At 34.4% G+C, this 22991-nt stretch overlaps 1 protein-coding gene across 1 annotated transcript in view; it reads right to left on the reverse strand.

The window, feature by feature from the left end:
- Positions 1-1006: 1006 nt before the first annotated feature.
- Positions 1007-22991, reverse strand: part of LOC149800286 (uncharacterized) — a 131549-nt gene continuing 109564 nt past the window's right edge. The window contains exons 26-34 of the mRNA XM_089958378.1: positions 20890-20949; positions 17585-17647; positions 15172-15255; positions 12560-12643; positions 11383-11466; positions 9861-10065; positions 8533-8616; positions 2670-2759; positions 1007-1751 (exon numbers count right to left, since the gene is read on the reverse strand). Of these exons, the coding sequence (XP_089814504.1) occupies positions 1446-1751; positions 2670-2759; positions 8533-8616; positions 9861-10065; positions 11383-11466; positions 12560-12643; positions 15172-15255; positions 17585-17647; positions 20890-20949 (1060 nt within the window). The 3' untranslated portion in view covers positions 1007-1445. The remainder of the gene's footprint in view (positions 1752-2669; positions 2760-8532; positions 8617-9860; positions 10066-11382; positions 11467-12559; positions 12644-15171; positions 15256-17584; positions 17648-20889; positions 20950-22991) is intronic.

The raw sequence follows: 22991 nt of genomic DNA on the forward strand, positions 1-22991 counted from the left end.
ACGCGGGGAGGGGGGATAACTTCTATAAAGTACTGAAAAACGTACGCTATTACATTGTCCGTTTATTTGCATAGGAATAAATATGCAACGAAATACAGGAAGACTTTTTAAAGATGTTGTAATATGTTTGAAAGCAACGTAATTGATTGCATAGATTGAATTTATATAGATTCAAAAGACTTCCTATGGAACAGTGTTTTCACTCGTTGTCTCCTTTGCTGGTGTACTGAACTCGTGATTACGCTTGTAGTCTACATTTCGAATATAGCCTAGGTTAAATTCACATGGTCCCGTAAATATTCATTCCAGCGCATAACTTTATTAGCGTGCAAAAAATACACTGGTAAAAGTTTCTTTTCACAGGTGTGCCTATCAACATTTTTAGCCAAATGAAACTACCATAGTACATACCGTACCTTATCACCATTCATGTCGTGAGATATAAGTTAGTTCTACACCTCTATGTTAAGAGTAACTTCTTAAATGGATTTCGGGTACATTTGTATCACTGGCTGCAATTAATGGCTCTATAATCATTTAAAAATTAATCTAATCCAGCGCCTGGGCGAGGAAGTGATAAATAAACTTGCGGTGGGCTTAGGTAGCTGGCACATTGCAAATTCACCCCCTCTTGGAATCTTCAAATTCAAAAGAGTACGATATCAAAAGACTTTTCAGCGAGCTTACCTTCGAGCGCCTGTCTGAAATCATTCTTTGGAAGCAATTACACGTATCTCAGGTACAAGACGTACGAACTTCATTTGCTTGCTCTCTGAGTTCTGTTCGTATTTCATGTTTAGGTAAAGACGAAGTAAATGATAGATTACTAAAAGGATAATAAACATCAATCTTCTTATTGCAGGTGTTCACATTAGTGCATATTCATTCATTCCAAGTGAACATGTAATTATATTAAGAAACTTGTATATAGTAATTTTGTTAAATCCTTGAATACAAGAATAAAGTTATATACGGTAAATGAAATAATAAGGCTGAATTGCGTGAATTTCTAATAGTTTTTTATTAATAAATATCACTGGCATATTAAGAGAGGGACATAAAGACCGGATATGTCGATTAAAATACAGGATATGTCGATTAAAAGACCCATTCTAAAACGAAATCAAATTATGTACAATCGATAACAAAATATACTAAAATCTACCAAAACTTTAAGCGACTTTCAACTAATTAACAACTTAGCTAATAATCGGAATGGACTTAGCAACATCACGCCACCATTACTGCTCTGCCAGGTGAAGCGCGTGCGAATATTACCTTTCCTGTGTATCAATCGTTGGAAAGAAACTGAGAACTATCCCGTTCAAATGTTCTATGCTTGTATATTGGATGGTAATAAAAAAACATGTTCTCTGGACCATGCAAAATGAACAAGAGGACAATGACACTTAACTCTAGGAATCAAATATGACTTTTCCACTTATTTAATCTTTTAACTTTGAACCCTGTGCTACACCTTTGGAAAGTATTGGTCCTCCTCGGTAGAGATAGAGGACAGGCCAAACAACGAACTCCTCATATGGCCCTTTTTTGGTGTATTCCCTGTACTTGCTGGAGTCAAATTTACTGTCCGGACTAGGGTTTCCTTCCATAAATAGTTGCGGATCCTGGACAGACATATACCAACACACATCCGTACATTTGTCGATATATTTTTTCACATTTCCAGACTTCATGCAAGCGTCTAAAGATTTCCATGGAAGCCATTTCTTTAGATGTCTATGCACGTGCTGTGAAGTGAAATAAATTTATATTTATATGTATAATAATTTGGCGATAGTTTATGGTGTTAGTCATTTTTACATACCACTTTAAATTTATTATAATTTTACATATATTATCTTATCTCATTTGTTCCGTAACTGTAATTCAACAAAGATATTTCAAATGCATCTGGTCACAAATTCAAGATTGATCAATTTAGCTTTCTTCTGCATTGCCTACATAAAAATACCAATATAGAATTGTGTAACATAAGACACAACTTCAACATGGACAGAACCTCTTACCACTTTAACATGGACAGAACCTCTTACCATTTTAACATAGACATTACCTCTTACCACTTTAACATAGACATAACCTCTTGCCACTTCAACGGAGACAGAACCTCTTACCACTTTAACATAACACAGAACCTCTTACCACTTTAACATAGACAGAACGTCTTGTAACGTTAACATAGACAGAACGTCTTGTCACTTTAACATAGACATAACCTCTTACCAATTTGATACAGACATAACCTCTCACCACTTTAACATGAACAGAACCTCTTACCACTTTAACACGGACAGAACCTCTTACCACTTTAACATAGAACGTCTTGTAACTTTAATATAGACAGAACGTCTTGTTACTTTAACATAGTCAGAACCTCTTACCACTTAAATATAGACAAAACCTCTTACCAGTTTGATACAGACATAACCTCTCAGCACTTTAAGATGGACAGAAACTCTTACCACTTTAACATGGATAGAACCTCTTAACACGTTAACAAGGACAGACCCTCTTACTACATTACGATGGAGAGAACATCTTACCACTTTAACATGGACAAAACCTCTTACCACTTTGGCACAGATAAAACCTCTCACCAATTTGACACAGATATAACCTCTCACCAATTTGACAGAATCTCTTACCACTTTAACATCTTTAAGATATTTGGGTGCAGTTGATTTTATTTCGTCTTTAATTGTTTTGAAAAGTTCCGAAGGTACTTTGTTCTCATCCTGAAATGATAAAGATAATTACTCATTACCTGATCAATACAGATAATTGTTCATTACCAGATCAATAAAAATAATAAAGATCATTGCTTATTACCTGATCTAAAGATATTATTGCTCATTACCTGATCAATACAGATAATTGCTCATTACCAGATCAATACAGATAATTGTTCATTGCCAGATCAATACAGATAATTGTTCATTATCAGATCAATACAGATAATTGTTCATTACCAGATCAATAAAGATAATTGCTCATTACCTGATCAATAAAGATAATTGCTCAGTACCTGATCAACAGCATAGACTACTGTTAAAAAAGATGCCTACAAGCATCTTCGAGTGAACTCCAATAATGAGACATTCGTTAGTAAGCTACATTCTCAAAAACAATATTCAAACAACCTAAAATAGCCAGCCAATGCTTTGCACTTATTTCTTTATGTATAAGGTAGCAAAGACAAATACGAAAATGTAACAAATGCTCTTTACTTTATTAAAACAGCTATTGCAGATGTATTCAAATACGCTACGAATTTATCAATAGCGGAATTTGTTGAATGCAAACCAATTTTATTTGTGTTATATGATCCCATCTGCCCAACTGCCCACTTGGCAAACTGACATGTATGTATGTATGTATGTATGTATGTATGTATGTATGTATGTATGTATGTATGTATGTATGCATGCATGTAGGCGTTGCTATTTAAGAGGGCATACTCGACATAATTATTACAGCACATTTCCAGCATCACTGATTATAACAGTATTCAGTTAGAATCATTACATCCCATTTACCAGTACTGGTAACTGTCCGGTGGCCTTGTGGTTAGAGCGTCCGCCTCGGATGCGGGATGTCGTGGGTTCGATTCCCGGCCGAGTCGTACCAAAGACTTATAAAAATGGTACTAGCAGCTGGCTCGCTTGACGCTCAGCATTAAGAGGTTAGTGTTACGACTGGATGGCCTGGTGTCAGGATAATGTAACTGGGTGGGACATCATGCTACATGTCTGCGGCATGATGCCCCAGTGATAAACATTACTATAAACTGCCACACTACAAACATTGTAGCGATATGACTAAAAACTTATTAAAGCTACGTTAAAACTCCAAATCACACACACACACACACACACACACACACACACACCAATATTGGTGGTTATAATAAACAACAATTACTGAAAAATATTTTGTCAAGCTTGACATTTCTTAAATATTATCTTTAGACATATAACTCTGTATGGAAAGGGAAAATCATATTGCTATATTATTATCGAGGTGTACTGCATGATATGCCTGTGAATCATGAAATTTTTTTAATACAATTTTAATATTTGTTAATGTGGACATCTACCAACGACTAAGTGTTGGTATAAAGCCATTTGATATGCCAACAGTATTGGTATATCAAACTTTGACCCGCCCATGATGCATTAATACGCATATATAAACATTAGTTCAACGGTATGCTCTTGATTTTTTTAGTTTAATAATCAATTTCAACAGATCAATCATTAGCGACGTAAGAAAATAACGACGAAGATACTAATAGTATTAGTTTCTAAATGAATTTTAAATGTACACGATTTCACCGCAGTCCTTTCTGCTTTTCCTTTATATATGCCTATCTCTCATGCATAATGGACTAAATACGCATAAATCTGGAGTGAGAGAGAAAAAGAATCTGGACTTGATGAAAACCTTGAAATGAACTTATACCAAGTAATCTACAAGAACCTGGTTCGTCGTAAAGGTATGTGCATACTTTCCTTAGCATGAATCTACAGTGTCATAATATCAATGATACAAATTTGCTTGAGCTCGTCGACACAATACGATAAATTTCTTGGTTACGAGGCACACATATTGTAATCTATTTAATGTTTGTTTTGTTGTTGTTGTTGTTTTGTTGTTGTTGTTTTGTTGTTTGAATTTTGTTTCGTAAGCCCTTAATAAGGTTATAAAAGCCGATTATTTTTAAATAAGAAAACGTCCGAAGTCTGTGTCGCCTACCTCCTTCTCTCAAAGTATTGGTTGGACAGGTAGTGGACTAATCGTCCAGCATAGTTTAACATAGGGATTTACAATAACAAAATGCCCTTATGATAATTGTCGCTTGACCACAAACAACATCTCTCTCTCTCTCTCCAGGACCAGCCAACGGAACGGGGAAAGAAAGATAGATATCTAGGACAGAAACATTTTTTATGGTCGTTACTAATGTTAATTAAAGAACAACAATAATTTAGATCAACTGCAAATACTTTATAATGTTTGAATTACCTCGTGTTGATTCGTCATTTTCGTCATTTTGCTTAGTGTTTATTCCAAACTCATTTCCAAACATTCACCGGTACGTGAATGGTTGAGCGTTCAGTGTTCAAGCAGCTGTGTTTGTGGTTTCCTACTTTCCTCATTAAAACAAACTTTCACGTTTAAATCATAAGTGTGTCATATATTTATTTACTCAATATGAATGAAAATAGAAACTCAAAAGAATACAGTGAACTTATCAACTGGGAAGAGCCAAAAAAGGCATTTAACTACATTTTGTAGCGAACCCACAGGGCAGGGATGTGAAGAGTTCTTTCATTAAGTCAACAGGGGACGTTCCACAAATATTATGAATTTCTGAGAGAGTGATGGGTGTAAGGTGAAGTTATTTACATCTGCAACATGCACAACGGAGAGAATGTTGGTATACCTCTTGTTACTTTCATATACTGCGACTGAAATTTCTTTGGATATTGTACTTGTGGAAACTGTTCATGATCAAAGCACGTAGCTTAACAAAATGACTGCTCCCTTGTGCTAAAAAATCAGTCTGAAGTAGTCTGAAGTACATTATCTTTAGCAGTTAGTAAAATAGAAAAACTGATTTTTTTCAGACTTGACAATTCCAGCTTCTGAATGTGCAATGAATGAATTACCAAATATATAAGATGTAAAACAGTTATCGGCTCCTTCTGTTTTACAATTCGCCTTTGAGTCTAGGAAGTGAAAATGACCAAGTGGAGCAAGCACTTTTTTGAAAGCTGAACATCTGAGGTAAGGCCAAGCTGTATACTCTATAACCCATATTACACCCATCAATCATAAACCAAAATATAGGAAATTAAAAGTTCTTTGAACAATACCTAAGATTACAAGGTCCTTTTAAATAGCCAGTATAACCAATGAGGAAACCCGGAGAAAATCGTTTCTTTAAAATTCTTACCCTATTCAAAATGAGAAACTGTATAGCGTCGCCATATAGTTACCTGTAGTCAATCTTAACTCCGTTCAAAGACAAGTATGTGTATTTGTATCTGATATAAATAAAATATAGGTATAGTATGTATGTTTGATGTACAACTCGTTGTATAAATATTTCATTAAAAGGTAACTCGGCAAACTTCGGTTTTTTATATTGAAAAAGTTATACATCTCCTGGTATATCAATGATAGAGCATATATATATATATATATATATATATATATATATATATATATATATATATATATATATATATATATATATATATAAAGAATACAAATCATATGGCAAATAACAATCCTTTCAAGCGCACTGGATCCAGCAAGGGATGACCTGTGTCAGGGATTGATTAGATAAATTCAATGAACTGACGATGAACAGTGCAAAACTAGTATCTAGCTAGCCTGAGCGCTTTTGACTCTTTAATGAGTCTTTTTCAAAGGCAAATACAAAATACAGACAAGACAAACAAATAAAAAAAAAAAAAAAAAAAAAAACGGTTATGTTTGCGAAACTTTACATGGCTGTTTCTACAGGAACTAAACCTTTTAACTTTGTTATGTTTCAACTAGTTTATTTCAGCTAGTTGCTGATAGTGGAAAATATTTGTATTGACCTAGAAACTGATGAGCCATAACGACAGCTGTTATTTTATGTAAATGCATATAAGCGCAAATTATATCCCGAATATTTCATTGTTATTGTAGTCATAGGCTATTAAGCAAAATGTAGAGAATTATTTAAAAGAAAATGTATCGGCTGCAAAAAATAAATTTATTTGTGCATGGTTGGAAGACTAGTTAAAAGGTTTGATTCCTGTAGAAACAGACATGTAAAGTTTCGCAAATATAACCGTTTGTTTGTTTTATTTGTTTTAACTTGAAGGAAATATACTTGATATACTTTGCCATTTTTCGTAATTATAACAAAACTCTTCAATTTGGAGATATCTAGCTTTAACAGTATATAAATACTGCCACATTAATATTACATTCCAGAATGTGTTTACAAATTCTGTAAATGACACAGATCGTCAGAAGCACAGTTCGGTATTAGAAGTGCAAGCTTTTTAAGCAAGTTTTTTTTTATCATTGTCTTTCCTTCGTCATACATGGAACGAAAACAGTCACACAATATACTACTACTACTACTACTACTACTATTACTACTACTACTGCTACTAATAATAATAATAATTTAAAGTCAGTAAATGCAAAGTCTGATGGAAAACTATACAAGAGATATACCAGAAATGGTAAGTAATTTCTAACATAGATATATCAACGCCTCTCCATCATCCCATCAATAGGCAAACAATATAGCACTGTCTCCTTTCAAAACAATTCTGGACACTAGTTTTCTAGAGCTTCAAATACAAAAAGGTGATATCCGTTATAAAAGTCATGAAAGCATGGTGCATGGTTATTGGTTAATATGGGCATATTTGCTTGATGGTTGCTGCAGTCTTATCATAAGTGCATGACAAAGTGAGATGAAAAGATTATGGAATATTCTGCACCCAGTTCTGATTAAAAGGAAGCAAAAACTCTATTAAAATACTAAGGTAATACAGGAACAGATCTATATGCATATCTACAGATGCATAATTGGCGCCAAGTATGACGGTAATCCATCAGAAAGTGCAAGACTATACATGTTAACAAAATTCAGTTAGAGATATCGCACGACTCAAACTTTTTTTTACAAAAGGGTGATAACTATGTAAAATTCTGGGACGCGGGGGTTGTTTCGTCTTATGTTTTTATGACGAATCAAAAACTGTAACATGTTTTACATCAATGTATTGAAAACTTTGAAGCTATTTTTGTTCGCAAGATTCTGCCATATATTACATCCAGCTGTAAGCCATAAAGGGCAGTAACTCTTATAAAAATCGCGGGAGTTCATTGATTGGTCAACATGTTCATCATGAAATCATTACCAATGTACCAGGCTCTACTGCAATTAATCAATACACGCACAGCTACTTGCGTTTACAAGAGTGTCATACATTTAATCATACTGAAAGTTGTGAAGGGCAATGACTCCAATAAAACAAATTATACGAGAATAGTAATAATTCAACATGTGCAATTTTAGAATAATTACCATAATATGTGTTAAGTATTACAAGCAACTATAAAGGAAACTGCGAGACTAGTTGAGGTTATGATATTGTGATTGTGTCATATACTGCTTACAGATATTAGTAAAAAGGGGCCATAACTCCAATCAATATCATGGCATCAAAGTGATTTGTCAGTAGGAGCAGTTTCATACGGTAACCATATTGTGTATTAAGCTTTCTGGCACTCCCAAAAAGCGAGGCAAGGTTTTTTTCTGAGGATTATATGATGTATATATATTCACTCTTTCAAATGCGTCTATTTTGTATCGTTGTAATTATATTGCATCTCGTTAATAACTGAATGCTGAAATGATGAATGAAATTAATATAAAATAAAATTAATAAAGAAATGCGGATTTATACCAAGTGAATAGAAACTTACAGATGGCTCGGCCGGAAACACAAATTGCGTTTGTATTTCGTTCAGCTTCGAGGCCGACAAACTGCTGCATACTGAATTAATTTCCTGAAAGTTGGAAAAATTATCTTCTTATTTCGATACCTGATTGTTTTATTTTAAAAACCATAACTCCACCAATTTATCTGTCTGTTTTACCTTCATAGATTACCTGAAGACGTATAATATCTGCATTGTATTCAAATAGACTAATGTATTCACAGACTGACGTCACTGTTGTTTATATCTATCTTTTTCGTTTTGAATGCAAATCTTTTTTCTTTCTTAAGAGGAAGATTTGCATAATTAATCAGGTAGTCAACATACGTTGTGTAAAGAAGCAAATAATAGTTGTTACATTGTACTTCCGGATTGGTAACTAAACAATGAAAGCGTTCTAAATCATTGGATGACAGCCATTTTGCTTGATATATTTGTTAAAAAATGATAATGTTGAGTGTTCTAAATCCTTTTTTGACCGTTAAAGTAAGACACATGGACAGACGTTAACAGATGAGATAATCTAACATTGAATAGAATTTCATGATTATTCGAGTACTTGCATAATGGACAAAATGCATGAGGCATTACTTAGCATTCTTTCAGCGAAGACGTAACCTTGATTTTATGTACACTAATGGTTGAAACGGCCAAGAGACGTGTGATGGGCAAACAAAAATGTGCATTAGCTGTGGGGTACTCTAAAAGTAAGGAATTGGCTCAAAACATAGAACGTTCAGCCTTGATAACAACTAGCTTGGTCTTTTATCTGTATAAAGTAAGCAATATGTGTGCTATCTTAATTATTTGGTTGGGAAAATGTACATGGATCGAAACGGAATATATGCAGTTGTACACGCGCTTTTCAATAGTTACTGAAATTAAGTTCTGGGTAATAAAATCTGTTCATGCTTTTATAAATGTTAATACCATTTGTTTCGAACGATATATTTGCCTGGTTGTTTATGTACTTCCGATTGTTCGCAGAGAAACCGGGCACCAACCCACATTTACATTTGGTCAAAGTCTGAACAAAACAGGAATATTTTATTTAAGTTATAACGTTGATACGATTAATTTCACATCAATGTAATTAACACAAAGCTCATAAAGTTTGTTATGGATTGAACGGTAGCTTTGAAAAAATGTTTATGACTAAGTAGTCCAATTCCTATTTCTTTGGAACTAGGAAGATTGTGTTGTCTAGTATCTAATATGTCCACATTACATGCCAGACAAGTAGCATCCACGTAACATTTTATGCAGATTCGTCGCAGTAAAAAAATGTATACATATGTTGGACAAGAATATACCAGCAAAAAGCATCGCAGGTAGGAGATGATTTCCTTGTCTTTTTTGTCACCCGATATCTTCTGAAGTTCATCGAAAGCATCTGTCCATTCGTTGTCGTAAAGTTCAGAAAACTGTTCGGAGAGCTTGGTAGGTCGGTTTTGATCACTCAGGTCAGCAATGTTAGGATTGTTGTCTCTGAGCTTATTTGATGTCAGGGAACTCAGTCTGAGAAACAAATACATACTTTTGCATTAACCATTTCATGTGACTGAAAAAATCTTACCTTTTGCATAAATCCTAGTATATGACCGAAACATATCATCCGTTTAATTTGCAATTTAATACAATGTGTGATAATATCAATAATGGCATTTCTATGACGGTAAGGCACCACAATAAGGAAATTAAACACAAGGAAAGACTCATGTGGGAGTAATGTTGGATTATAAAGAAGATAATCAGTAATAGTAGTCTTAAAGAAACTTGTTTTCCGATTCGCGCACAAGAATAACCCAAACAACACAAACTGAACAGTAAAGAATCATTGCATCATCTTGTGTATTATTAAATTGCCAGGAGACGTTCGGTAGATTAAAGGCCATACTTAAAGTACATTAGTTCTTTCAAATACAGATATCAGCCGATCATTTAAGATGTCTGTTGATGCAAGTGTTTTAGGGCTTGGTGGCGTATTAATTCAGGAATATAAAAACGGAGTTGACCATCCATTATTATACGTGTTTGAGAAATTAATAAGCACCAGAGAAATTATTAAATTGTCGAGAAGGAGTGTTTTGCTTTAAGTTTCGCTTTACAAAACTTTGAAGTGTATGTTAATTCAGCTCCTTCTCCGATTAATTTATCCAGTGATCACAAGCCCCTCGATTTCATCAACGAAATGAAAAATAAAAATCAAAGATTGTTGATGTGCAGTTTTATGTTGCATGAATACAATATCAAGGGAAAATAAAATTTAATCGCAGATGCACTTTCTCGTGCATAGGAGTTTTATATTGCCTTCGTTTGTATACATTGTGTACATTCATTATACCTCTATCTGTGTAATTTCATTATTATTATCAGTTGTGTGTTTGATTAATATGGAAAAAGAAAGCTTTATTACATACATCTTTATTTTCCTTATGAGGGAAAGTGTTATGCATATCTATATCTTTGTACTCCTGGTAGATCATTTATCTAACTTTTGTAATTTTTATTCGTGGCATTGTTACAACGCCAACTAGCGCAACGTATCTGCAGGAGAAGAGTCTTCACTGGTCTTTCTTTCATTTTCCAGCCGCACAATCATTTGGACTATCTTGGTTTTCGGCAAACTGCATACTAATGGTTATGAAAGTGTATAACGGTAGCGAAAAATTATACACATCACTATGTGATTAGAAAATACAAGGCAAAACCTATTACCGAATACCATCGATAGAATCATTCGTTTTATATCAAATTCCGAAGATTAGTGCTTGGAAAACCAAGTAGTTGTAGTTAATGTAATTGTAATGCAAAAGTTTCTTCAGCACTATATACCTGATAAGAGCATCTTCTTTTATCTTCCTTTCATTTTCAAGCTGTTTGGACAACTTGGCATTCTTGGCTTTGGCAGACTGCAGGCTGAAAATCAGAAAATGTACACAGATATGCTAATGTACACAGATATGCTGATGTACACAGATGTGCTAAAACACCGTATAGCTAGTACAATCTGTTTAAACTAAATATTAAATATTAATCGAACTACTTTTGCAAGAAGTAATTTTCTTTCATTTATGTTAAAGGTCGAATGAGTGTAAATGTTTTCTCTTAACATTCAAGTCATTGTTATCAATAAAGTTGAGTCATTGTTTGGATTTTTATCTTTTGCAAGTAAGTCTTGTCCGGTGAAACCTTCCGACAGTAAGAAAGCTTTCACTTTTTGATTTGGCAGCCTTACTATCAGCTAAACCTGACATGATGATTGGTAGAGATAATGCGACGTTTTAAACCAGTGAAACAAATGTAGTGGCGGAGCCAAGTTTCAGGACTCTGAAAAATAAGTGCAATGCCTTAACGTGGATGAAGCAATTTAATATTAATTCCAACATAAAGAAACCGAAGATGAAAAATACAGCTTTCTTAAGTATTAGATTTATATACACTTCATCTCGAATTGCCCAAACATGTGTCCTCCAACGCTTTTTATCCACTATCAATATTTCTTGCTATTTTCCTGTTGTGCCTGATATAAAGGCATGTTAACACACGCTGACGTTGTTACAGCGCCATCTGTTGCAACGTATCTGCAGGAGAAGATAATTTTCATTTATTTTCCTTTCCTTTTATAGCTGTGCAGTTCATTGGACAATCTTGGTTTCAGCAAATTGCATGTTCTTGGTTATGAAAGTGTACAAAGGTGGGGAAATATTATACATATCACAATGTAGTTAAAAATAAAAGGAAAACGCATCACTGAACATCATTGATCTAATCATTCATTGCATATCAAATACCGAATCTTATTGCTTGGAAAACAATAGCGCTACTTACTGTAACAATTACAATATAATATTTTCTTTAGTACTCAAGTATGCGCCAATATATATCAAATACCGAACCTTATATATATATATATATATATATATATATATATATATATATATATATATATATATATATATATATATATATATATATATAATCTGTGTGTGTGTGTGTGTATTTTTATTACCTGGCAAGAGCATCCTCTTTTGCCTTTTTTTCATTCTGAAGCTGTCTAGACAGCTTGGCATTCTCGGCGTCGGCTGCCTGGAGGCTGAAAGTCAAGACACTTATACAAGCGTGCGGAAACACCGTTGAGTTAGTACAATATTGTTATACTAAACACTGAATATTAATCTAGCTGCTCTTGGGGCCCCGAGTGGCCGATTGGTCTAAAGCTCTCACCGTTCCCGATCACTGCCAACTCACCTGTCTGCGTGGGTTCGAGTCTCAGGCTCGGCTATCGTGGGTACGTGAGAAAGCCCGCCAGTAGCTTCTCGTGGGTCGGTGGTTCTTCCGTGGTTTTCCAGGGTTCTTCCTCCACCGTTTATACTGGCCGCCATGTGCCGAAAAATGGCGTTAAATCCTACAACAACAACAACTGGCTGCTCTTTGTAGGGGTAATTTTCTCTCAACATATTGAAATGGTCGAACAAATTTTGTTGTTTTTTCCCAGCATTCAAGACACTGTCATCAATAAAGTTTCTTTTTTCTTTTTTAAGTTGTATCTTTTACTGGTACGTCATATATAGACCTCCTTCAAGAGTAAGATTGCTTTAAATTATTTTGCTTTGGCGGCATTACTATCCTAAACCTAGTGTGATTATTGGTAGAGATAATGTGACGGTCTTAAACTAAAGAAGACACTGCATTGTCGGGGAAGACTTCCAGCACGAAATAAGTGCATGTCTTAACGTGGTAGAAGCAATTTAATATTGGTTTGGGCAAATTACATGCTGAAGGGTAGGGAAGTGCATAAAGGAAGGGAAATATTATACCAATCACAATGTAATTGGAAAATACAAGGCAAAAACCGATAATGAAAACCATCGATCTAATCATTCGTTTCATATCAAATACCGAACCTTATTGCTTGGAAAACCACGTAGCTGTACTTGGTGTGAGAATTAAAATGTAATGGCCTTTTTAGCACTGAGGTATGCGTCAGGGTATAGAGAGATGGCTTATGGAGAGAACTGATTAACACTGACATAAATGAGAAAATGCTCAAAGTGATCATGAATATGTATATGGATATAAAGTCTTGTATACTTGACAATAGAAAGAATTCATCGCTATTTACTTGTAATCAAGGAGTTAGGCAAAGCCAGAACCTTACTCCTATATTTTTGCAATGGATCTAAATGACACTGAGCATCACTTTCTGAGCTCACATTCTAATGGTATTACAGTTGATGAACTGGATGGATATGTATTAGGATATTTAGAACTATTTGTTTTACTCTCTGCAAATAATACGGTTGTATGTTCAGATAACCCAAGATAAATGCAACATAAACATGACATATTCTTTAATTACTGCCAAAAAAATAAATGTATAATTAAAACAAGCAAAACGAAAATTATGATTCTTGGGAAATATAGAACCAGAAAAAAATGTAAATTTAAAATTAGTAGATTCAGAACTTGAAGGTGTCCGAAATTATAAATATTTAGGGCTGACCCTAATGAAGAATGGTAGACATTTGTTGGGAACTAAGAACCTAATTAGTCAAGCCAGAAAAGATAAGAACTTTGTTAAGAAAATAATATTTAGTCTTCACTTGTCTGTTGACTGTCAGCTTAAACTTTTTGATATTACAATAGTCCCAATTCTCACATACGCGGCTGATATCTTGGGTTTCGAAAAATTAGATATGATGGAACGGGTTTATGTAGATTATCTAAAATATGTGCTAAACGTTTCTGAATAAATCCACTACACCCCCCCCCACCAAGTATATGCTTTATGGTGAGCATGGTAGAATAAAATTACGCTGTGTGGGTGGTGACTTTTATTATCTCCTTGAATATACCTATTTCAGAGAACCAATAAATAAATTACTATCCAGATGGTTCTATATGAGTCCATATGTACCAAATCTGAAAGAATTTTTGTGTTCTGAGAAACCTGATGTTTTAAAAAATCTATCTAAAATGATTGATATAATTTTATCACACTTTATCTCATTTCAAATCATCATTACTCACTGTGTTTATTTTTCTTTCCTTTCTTAAGGAAGAGAAAGGTACATTAGGTTTATCATTGTAAAGGTACATTAGGTTTATCATTGTAAAGGTACATTAGGTTTATCATTGTAAAGGTACATTATGTTTATCGGTACATTAGGTTTATCATTGTAAAGGTACATTAGGTTTATCATTGTAAAGGTATTATAGGTTTATCATTGTAAAGGTACATTAGGTTTATCATTGTAAAGTTATAGGCTTACTAGAGATTAATGTGTGTTCCATGTCTTCCCAAATATACCAATATCTATATAATTAAGGTTCAGTCTGATCTTATCCCATTGAAGTAATGACTGTAATAATGTATTAATGTAATAATGCTGTCAGTCTGAGTTATACTGCATTTACGGCGGGAGAAAAAAAATCGTCCATGAACAATATACACGCATGCAAAATGAGATACTAATATTTTCGTCATATGCTGCGTTTTGTAACCTGAGTGTAATAAAGAATTTGGCATTTTCATTGTCATTACGTCAGTGGACATATATCTTTTTGTATATACGTATGTTCAGTTGAATCAAGAAGGCGGATAATGTACAAAGTTAAAACCTCATTATGGCCTCCTCTCTTGCCTTCCTTTCCTTTTCAAGCTGTTTAGACAACTGGGCATTCTTGGCGTTGGCAGATTGCAGGCTGAAAATCAAGAAAACTATACAAGCATGCGGAAACACAATTGAGATAATAGAGTCTTTTATACTAAATATGGAATATTAATCTAGCTGCTCTTTCAAGGGGTAATTTTCTCTCAATATCTTTAAATAGTCGAACAAATGACAACATTTTCTCATAGCATTCAAAACACTGTTATCAATTTTTAAACTGATTTTTTGAGTTGTTTATATTACTAGCATGTCAAGTCGAATTAATTTTCTTAGAGTAAGAATGCTTCAAATTTTGATTTGTCTGCATTACATCAACTAAACCTGCTCTGTTAATTGGTAGAGATAACGTGACGGTCTTAAACCAATGAAGCAACTGTGGTGTAGGGGTGCAATATATTAACGTCGTAGCAGCAATTTAATAGTATTCCAAGCATATGGAAATTGAAAAATTGGTAGAGATAATGTGACGGTCTTAAACCAACGAAGCAACTTTAGTGTAGTGGTACAATGTCTTTACGTCGTAGCAGCAATATAATATTATTCCAAGCATGTAGAAATTAAAAAAAAATATATATAGCTTTGTTAAGTATTAGTTATATCCACTTTTAATACATTTTTTTCAAGATATGTTATCGAAAGCTTTTTTTCAAGATTTTGTAGTTCTATCTTTTGTTCCGTAGATTTTGACTAATACACGCTGACATAGTTACAGCGCCATCTATTACAATGTATCTCATAAGGATAAGAGTCTTCATCGATTTTCCTTTAATGTTTAAGCTGCGTAGTCAAATGGACAATCTTGGTTTGAGAAAACTGGATATAAAGATTATGAAAGTATTTAAATGTGTGGTAAATATTATATCCACATCAATGTAATTAGAAAATGCAAGGCAAAATACCTAATATAAGTATTTGGAAAGCCACTTAGCCATATATATATATATATATATATATATATATATATATATATATATATATATATATATATATATATATTTGTATGTTACGTGTTTAGGCTCGAATAAATGGTAACACAAGAAAGAATGAAAACAACAAGCTTTGAAAAATATAATAATTTATTTCCCTTCAAAAATTCTGTAAAAATGAAAAAATATGAACTTACGGTTTTCAAAATCAAATCCAAAAATAATGAACGAAAAATCCACAAATAATTTTTTTAAAGTCCTAATAACAAAATGTTCTACTGATTTCAAGTTCGAATCCCGACAAAAAATCCAAGATGGAAGACAATGATGTATGCTGTAATATGTAGTGTTGAAGTTTACACTTCCTTGTAGAAACAATAAATATCACTCCGGTTTTGGAAATCTGAATAATTGTTTTTTAAAAAAAACTGTCCTTGTTCAACAATTTCATATGAGCACACGTATTTTCCAGTAAAAAAGAATTAATCCTTTTGAATCCAAGTAATCCGAAATAACTCCATACAGCACAATATACACCTTCCAGTGTAAAGAAAAAGCCCAACTAATGATAATATCTCTCCAAAACAAAGGTTGTATCGTATTCTAAAATGCAAAAAGGTGGGTCGCGTGATCATGTGCCAGAACCTCGTCGAAAGTATTTACTTGTTAAAGATCACGTACACCCAGTGGGTCCCTGACGAAAACCAATCGTTTTACTATAAGAAATAAAATTTAACAAAAATTGTTTACATCTTAAAAACGTAGTCCCATCATGACATCGACAACAACCAATCATTTTAAAATAAAAATATAACTTATTTACGTGGTTGTTGCTAATTTTATATCAAGATCAGGATCTAGGTCAACATCTGGTATTTACAATAAGAACAGTCAAGGTCAAACTATTTTCTGGAAAAGGTATCATCTGTAGTTAATAAATTTACATTACAGTAGCATGTAATACAAAATAAATAAAATAATTAAAATGACAAACAAACAATTAAATTAAAATAAATATATATTAAATCAAATATACATAACACTATATACCGCTCCGGTTGCCTAGTAGTTAGAGCATCCGCCTCAGATGCGCTAGGTCGCGGGTTTGATCCCCGGTCGAGTCATACCGAAGAGTTATAAAAATGGTACTAACAGCTGCCTCGTTTGGCGGTCAGCATTAAGAGCTTAGTGTTAGGACTGGTCGGCCTGGTGTTAGGATGATGTGACTAGGTGGGACATCATGCTACATGTCTGCTGCATGCCCCAGTACTAGACATCACTGTGAACTGTCACATTGCAGATATCGTAGCGATATGACTGAAAAATTGTTAAAGCTACGTTAAACATCCAAATCACACACACACACAACACTATGTATGTGTGTGTGTGTGTGTGAGAGAGAGAGAGAGAGAGAGAGAGTACGTACGTTACTACCTGATATGAGTATCTTCTTTTCCCTTCTTTCTATTTTCGAGCTGCGCATATAAATTGCCAATCCTGTAAGAAAAAAGAGGAAAAATTACGGTTTAGTTGACGCAAGCCTGAAATTGGAATGGAACACAATCACGAATATACTGAAGATGGAGTAAAGACAACAGGTGTTATATGTACTGAACATAAAGTAAAGACAACAGGTATTATATACACTGCACATGAAGTAAAGGCAACAGGTGTTATATATACTGAACATGAAGTAAAGAAAACAGGTGTTACATGTACTGAACATAAAGTAAAGACAACAGAGGTTATATACACTGCGCATGAAGTAAAGACAACAGGTGGTATATATACTGAACATGAAGTAAAGAAAACAGGTATTCTATATACTGCACATGAAGTAAAGACAACAGATGTTATATATACTAAACACGAAGTAAAGACAACAGGTGTTATATATACTGGACATGAAGTAAAGAAAACAGGTGTTACATGTACTGAGCATAAAGTAAAGACAACAGAGGTTATATACACTGCGCATGAAGTAAAGACAACAGGTGGTATATATACTGGACATGAAGTAAAGAAAACAGGTGTTACATGTACTGAACATAAAGTAAAGACAACAGAGGTCATATACACTGCGCATGAAGTAAAGACAACAGGTGGTATATATACTGAACATGAAGTAAAGAAAACAGGTGTTACATGTACTGAACATAAAGTAAAGACAACAGAGGTTATATACACTGCACACGAAGTAAAGACAACGGATGTTATATATACTGAACACGGAATAAAGACAATGGATGTTATATATACTGAACACGGAATAAAGACAACGGATGTTATATACACTGCACATGAAGTAAAGACAATAGGTGGTATATATACTGAACATGAAGTAAAGAAAATAGGTGTTATGTTATGCCCTTGTAATCCATAAATGTATAATAAGAGACAGTGTGAATACCAAGGAGTTTCCCACCAAGTAGTACATGTCTTTGTGCGTGTCACTCTTAAAATCAACAACCGAATCTTAGTGTATGAAAAACCAATGAAGATGGAGTAAAGACAACAGGTGTTATATATACTGCAATGTATGTAGAAGCACATGGGATCAAGCAACCTAAGGGGCGACAGACATGGGTGAAAAAATGAAGCAAAAAAAATAAAATAAAAAATGAATGGATCCGTTGGAATGACCAACGAATAGTTACATAAACTATATGTGACGCATCGTGATGTTTTTTATGTGGCATGAAATGTGCATATTCTTTTTAGTCAGAATATGAACAACATAGCAATAGGCTGAAAATAACGCAAAGTCGTTATTTCAGTGACTAATCGTTTATATAGTTAATTATTACATTATTTTAACTATCAAAAGCAAAAATAGACTGTAGAGGTGGAGTATTTTGTCTGTGCCAGTTTAGTTGCCAAATCATAGCCAGTATTTTTGTTTGCGAAGTTTATATCCTTTCATAAGGTCTCTTCATGGGATACCTTTCAATGAGGTTTTCTAACTTTTCTAATTTCTGCCTTCATAGGGTACCTTTCAATGAGATCTAGTTTTACTTTTGGATTTTTCATATCTATTTCTGGCTATATTTTTCATATATGTCTGGCTGTATCTTTGATGCATTTCTGGCTATATCTAGGTCGGGTTATTTTTGGGCTCTTTACCTCTACGGTCTATTTTTACCATAAAGGGATGGGGGAAGGTGTGTCCCCTTTATGGTTACATGGACACACGCCCGCCCCCCCCCCCCCAATTCTTTGATCCGAAACGAAATACTAGAAATTCAGAAGGTTGTCCATAAATTTCGCGCAGACCATAGTTCTACGGTCAACAGGATACGCACTGATTTGTGAAATTCTTTTGCATACCCTCTTCCAGACGAACCCGACGTGGTGCAAAACCGCACCACCACAGTTTCGACTGATGATTGGATATGAGCAAACTGTCAGCTTTCAGCACGTTTTCCAGTTGACTTTCGAACACTCAGCCTGCAAGCCCCATTCAAATAACTTTAATTGAAACCCGCCAGCGATATGCTAATTCCGGGGCTCGAACCCACGAAGTATACCAGTAATGGTTTGGAAATCCAACGGTATTACCACTACACTCCAGCGGCTTCGATATATATTTGTTAAAACCCAATAAAATACATGCTGCTGACGATAAATCAAAAACGTTTCAGATAATTTATAACTATCCTGTGCTTTAGAATATTCAGCTGAAACAAAATACAGAAATAGTGCTATTTACTAAATAAATAAATAATATATGTAAATTCATACTACATACATTGCCGAGTGGGGAGAAATAATCCGCATATGTAGTCCACAAGCAGAGTTAGTCAAGCGAAACAGGTCTGCGATCGCAATACTCAAGAACGTTTCTAAACAGCCTGTGGGTGGTTTTCACAGAGAATATATCAGTATAAGCAGTGTTCTTTACGAAAAATAGATAATATATTTAAATTCGTACTCTTATCTGTAGTCCAAAGGTTGAGTTAGTCAACGGAAACAGGTCTGCTGTCACCATACTAGAGAATGTTTCTAAATAGTCTGCGTCAAAATAGGTGGTTTTCACAGAGAATATGTCAGTATAGTATATTTGTGAACAGACAGACACACAAACATATAAAAAATAAACGTGTATATGTATTTAGATTGTATAATTTATTTATCTAATATTCTAGCATTTTAAAATTTATTTTTAATGTAACAGGTACAGATTTCTCCACATTGTGTACAAGAATCAATATTTTGCTGACCTGTAAATTCGAGTGAGTTATTAATAGCGCATAGGGTTTTAACGCACTCAGACAAATGACCTCAACCACGTGACATCAGTTGGGAATCCCTGCGTGTTATTAATACCATAGGTATTTTAACGCAGTCACATGACCATGACACTGTCTAAACTGTGAGTCAAATTGAGATCAGGTAATTCGATGTTGCTGAAAAAAAAAACGTTATGTTACTGTAATACAGTAAAATCTTGTATATGTGCTGACTTAGTGATATGTAATTAAATCGTTTTTGTAATAATAAAAGTGATTGATTCTAAGCTTACCATGGAATCTCACACAGCTAAATTAGCTCCACGACGACTAGATGCAATTAAGAAGTAACTTCCAGTCAGCGATTCTGTAAAACTGCAGCTGCAACAACGTCAGGATGCTCAGGTGGAATTTACATAGGGTACAGAGCAGTTATTTAAACAATTGTAAAACCATTCCCAAAAAATGTTGCTGCAACTGATGCAACACAAAATACTCTTGAGACATTACCTGCTGATATAGCTGGCCGTCTTCCACCACCTTAAACACCAATTCAGCCATCCCCAATAGCTGTAATCAAGATAAAGGATAAATGTACTGAAGAAGGTATTGACGCTATCGATCGATCGATCGAGAGAGAGAGAGAGAGAGAGTACTAGAAATGGCTGAATTTGGATATGATCATCAGATAACTATTCGTAAAACCTGAACATATTCATAGTTTAAAAGCCACCGATTGGGTCAGATAATTATATCGGATTCCTGCTAATACTCAGCAAGTTAAAAAGGACGACCATGATTCTGAAGTCTTAAAATAGTAGTAGTAGAACGTGCTGCAAGAGTAGAACTGAGAAAGGAAACAGAGCAAAAAGAATTGATGCATCGACTTGAAAACTTTGGGGAAGAAAGACTAAAATCAAAGCCTAAAGCAATGAAGGAACAGAAAAGCCGTGTAAAGGGTGAAGGTGGCAGCGCTTTACAGAACCACAACCAGAACCAGAACCAGACCCATATGATGAACCACGTGAAGGAGCAGACGGAAGTGGTCTTGTCATTCTCAACAGTCGTTGTAGGAAACAAGGTTGGAATGCGATCGCTGAATCGCCAGTGATTCAGGATGAACGTTGTCCAAATAACAACGTTTATAGTGACTAGAAATTGTAAGTACTGGAAGACGACCTGGCAACAATTCCCACGAAATCATCAATAAATCAGCTGTTTTTTCTCATCGTTTATTTACCGGTGGGGTCATGAACAGTGACGTCTATCGGGGCTGATTGATGAAATAACCGACGGGTACGATAGTGAGTGATCAATTAGATCGGCGATAACAAAATAGCATGATTATACACAATACCCAGCGTAGACCTGAAAATGTCTGGGTGATAAATTTACGATTACCGGTTGATAAAATGATCTGCGGAGATGGACTCGGCGATGTTGTTCAAGGTTTATTTAGAACAATATCCCCAAAAGCTATTCTGATTGTAAAACAATTAGGTATGAAATCCATCGAAGTTGTTCGCAATAATTATATTGGTAGTGTTGGTAATCTTGCTGGTAAAGCATTCGCGGCGGTCAAAGACAGACTCGCACAATTAGTACGACTAAAACCACAGCAGAATGCAAGCATTCCGATAAAACTACCCAGCACCGAAGTGATGCCATCAAGTGTCAGCAAAATAATAAATCAAGCTGCAAATGAGCGGTTGAAAGAATTAGCTGGAGTGCCATGACCGACAAAACAACAAGTAGCCGCTGGAAGAGAAAAAAATATAAGAGCAAGTCTAATAGCGGGAAGTGGTCTGGCTCGACGGTTGTTTTAGACTCGTATTACACAGCTCAACGAAATAGTCGGCGTTAAAAACTTAAATCGAAACAATTAACAGAAAGCTTCCAGGAATATCAGCTTCGGATAAAGGATTTCGAGAAGGGATGACAAGGATAAATGATAATATTACAAATACAGATACTGATGTTGATAATATGAACACTAGCGTGAATGATGTACAAAACATTATGAAGAGACCAATTATACTCGATTCATTTACCATTATTTCCAAGGAGGGCAACGTTAATTTGTTGAGAACCTTATACGCTGAGAATTTGTTATCAAAAGAATATTTAAAAATATCTGTCACGCATATTTCTTGCAAAGAAGAGAATGGTTATAATGTGCAGATATAAACGGCATTGAAGTAAATGTTATAGAGGGTAATCATGGGGTAATTATTTCATCCCAAAAAGACTATCATTTTCAAGATAAATAATCCGAGTGAGATTAGCATACTGTAAAGACCATTACCAGAACTTACAAAGAAATCTGAGACTATTAAACTCATTTTTTATTTTTCCTGAGAAACTCTTATTGACCGGCTTACTATCGGACACACACACTAGTCACTTTAAACAATTCAGTAGTTTGTAATGGTAGATATTTACGGAAGATCTGCAAAAGGTAAGCCCCAGGGCGACTTTGATTTATCAAATTATGCGACACGAGATTAATTTTGCAGATGTAATGCGTCTCGAAGATGCTGACCCAAATTAAGTTGTTATTTTTCAGGTTTTCATGATATTTGTGCTTATTACCTGTTTTCATCTTCGTTATT

This window comes from Sinohyriopsis cumingii, chromosome 5 (genome assembly GCF_028554795.1).
Source record: "Sinohyriopsis cumingii isolate HCF-2022 chromosome 5, ASM2855479v2, whole genome shotgun sequence".
Classification (NCBI taxonomy): Eukaryota; Metazoa; Mollusca; class Bivalvia; order Unionida; family Unionidae; genus Sinohyriopsis; species Sinohyriopsis cumingii.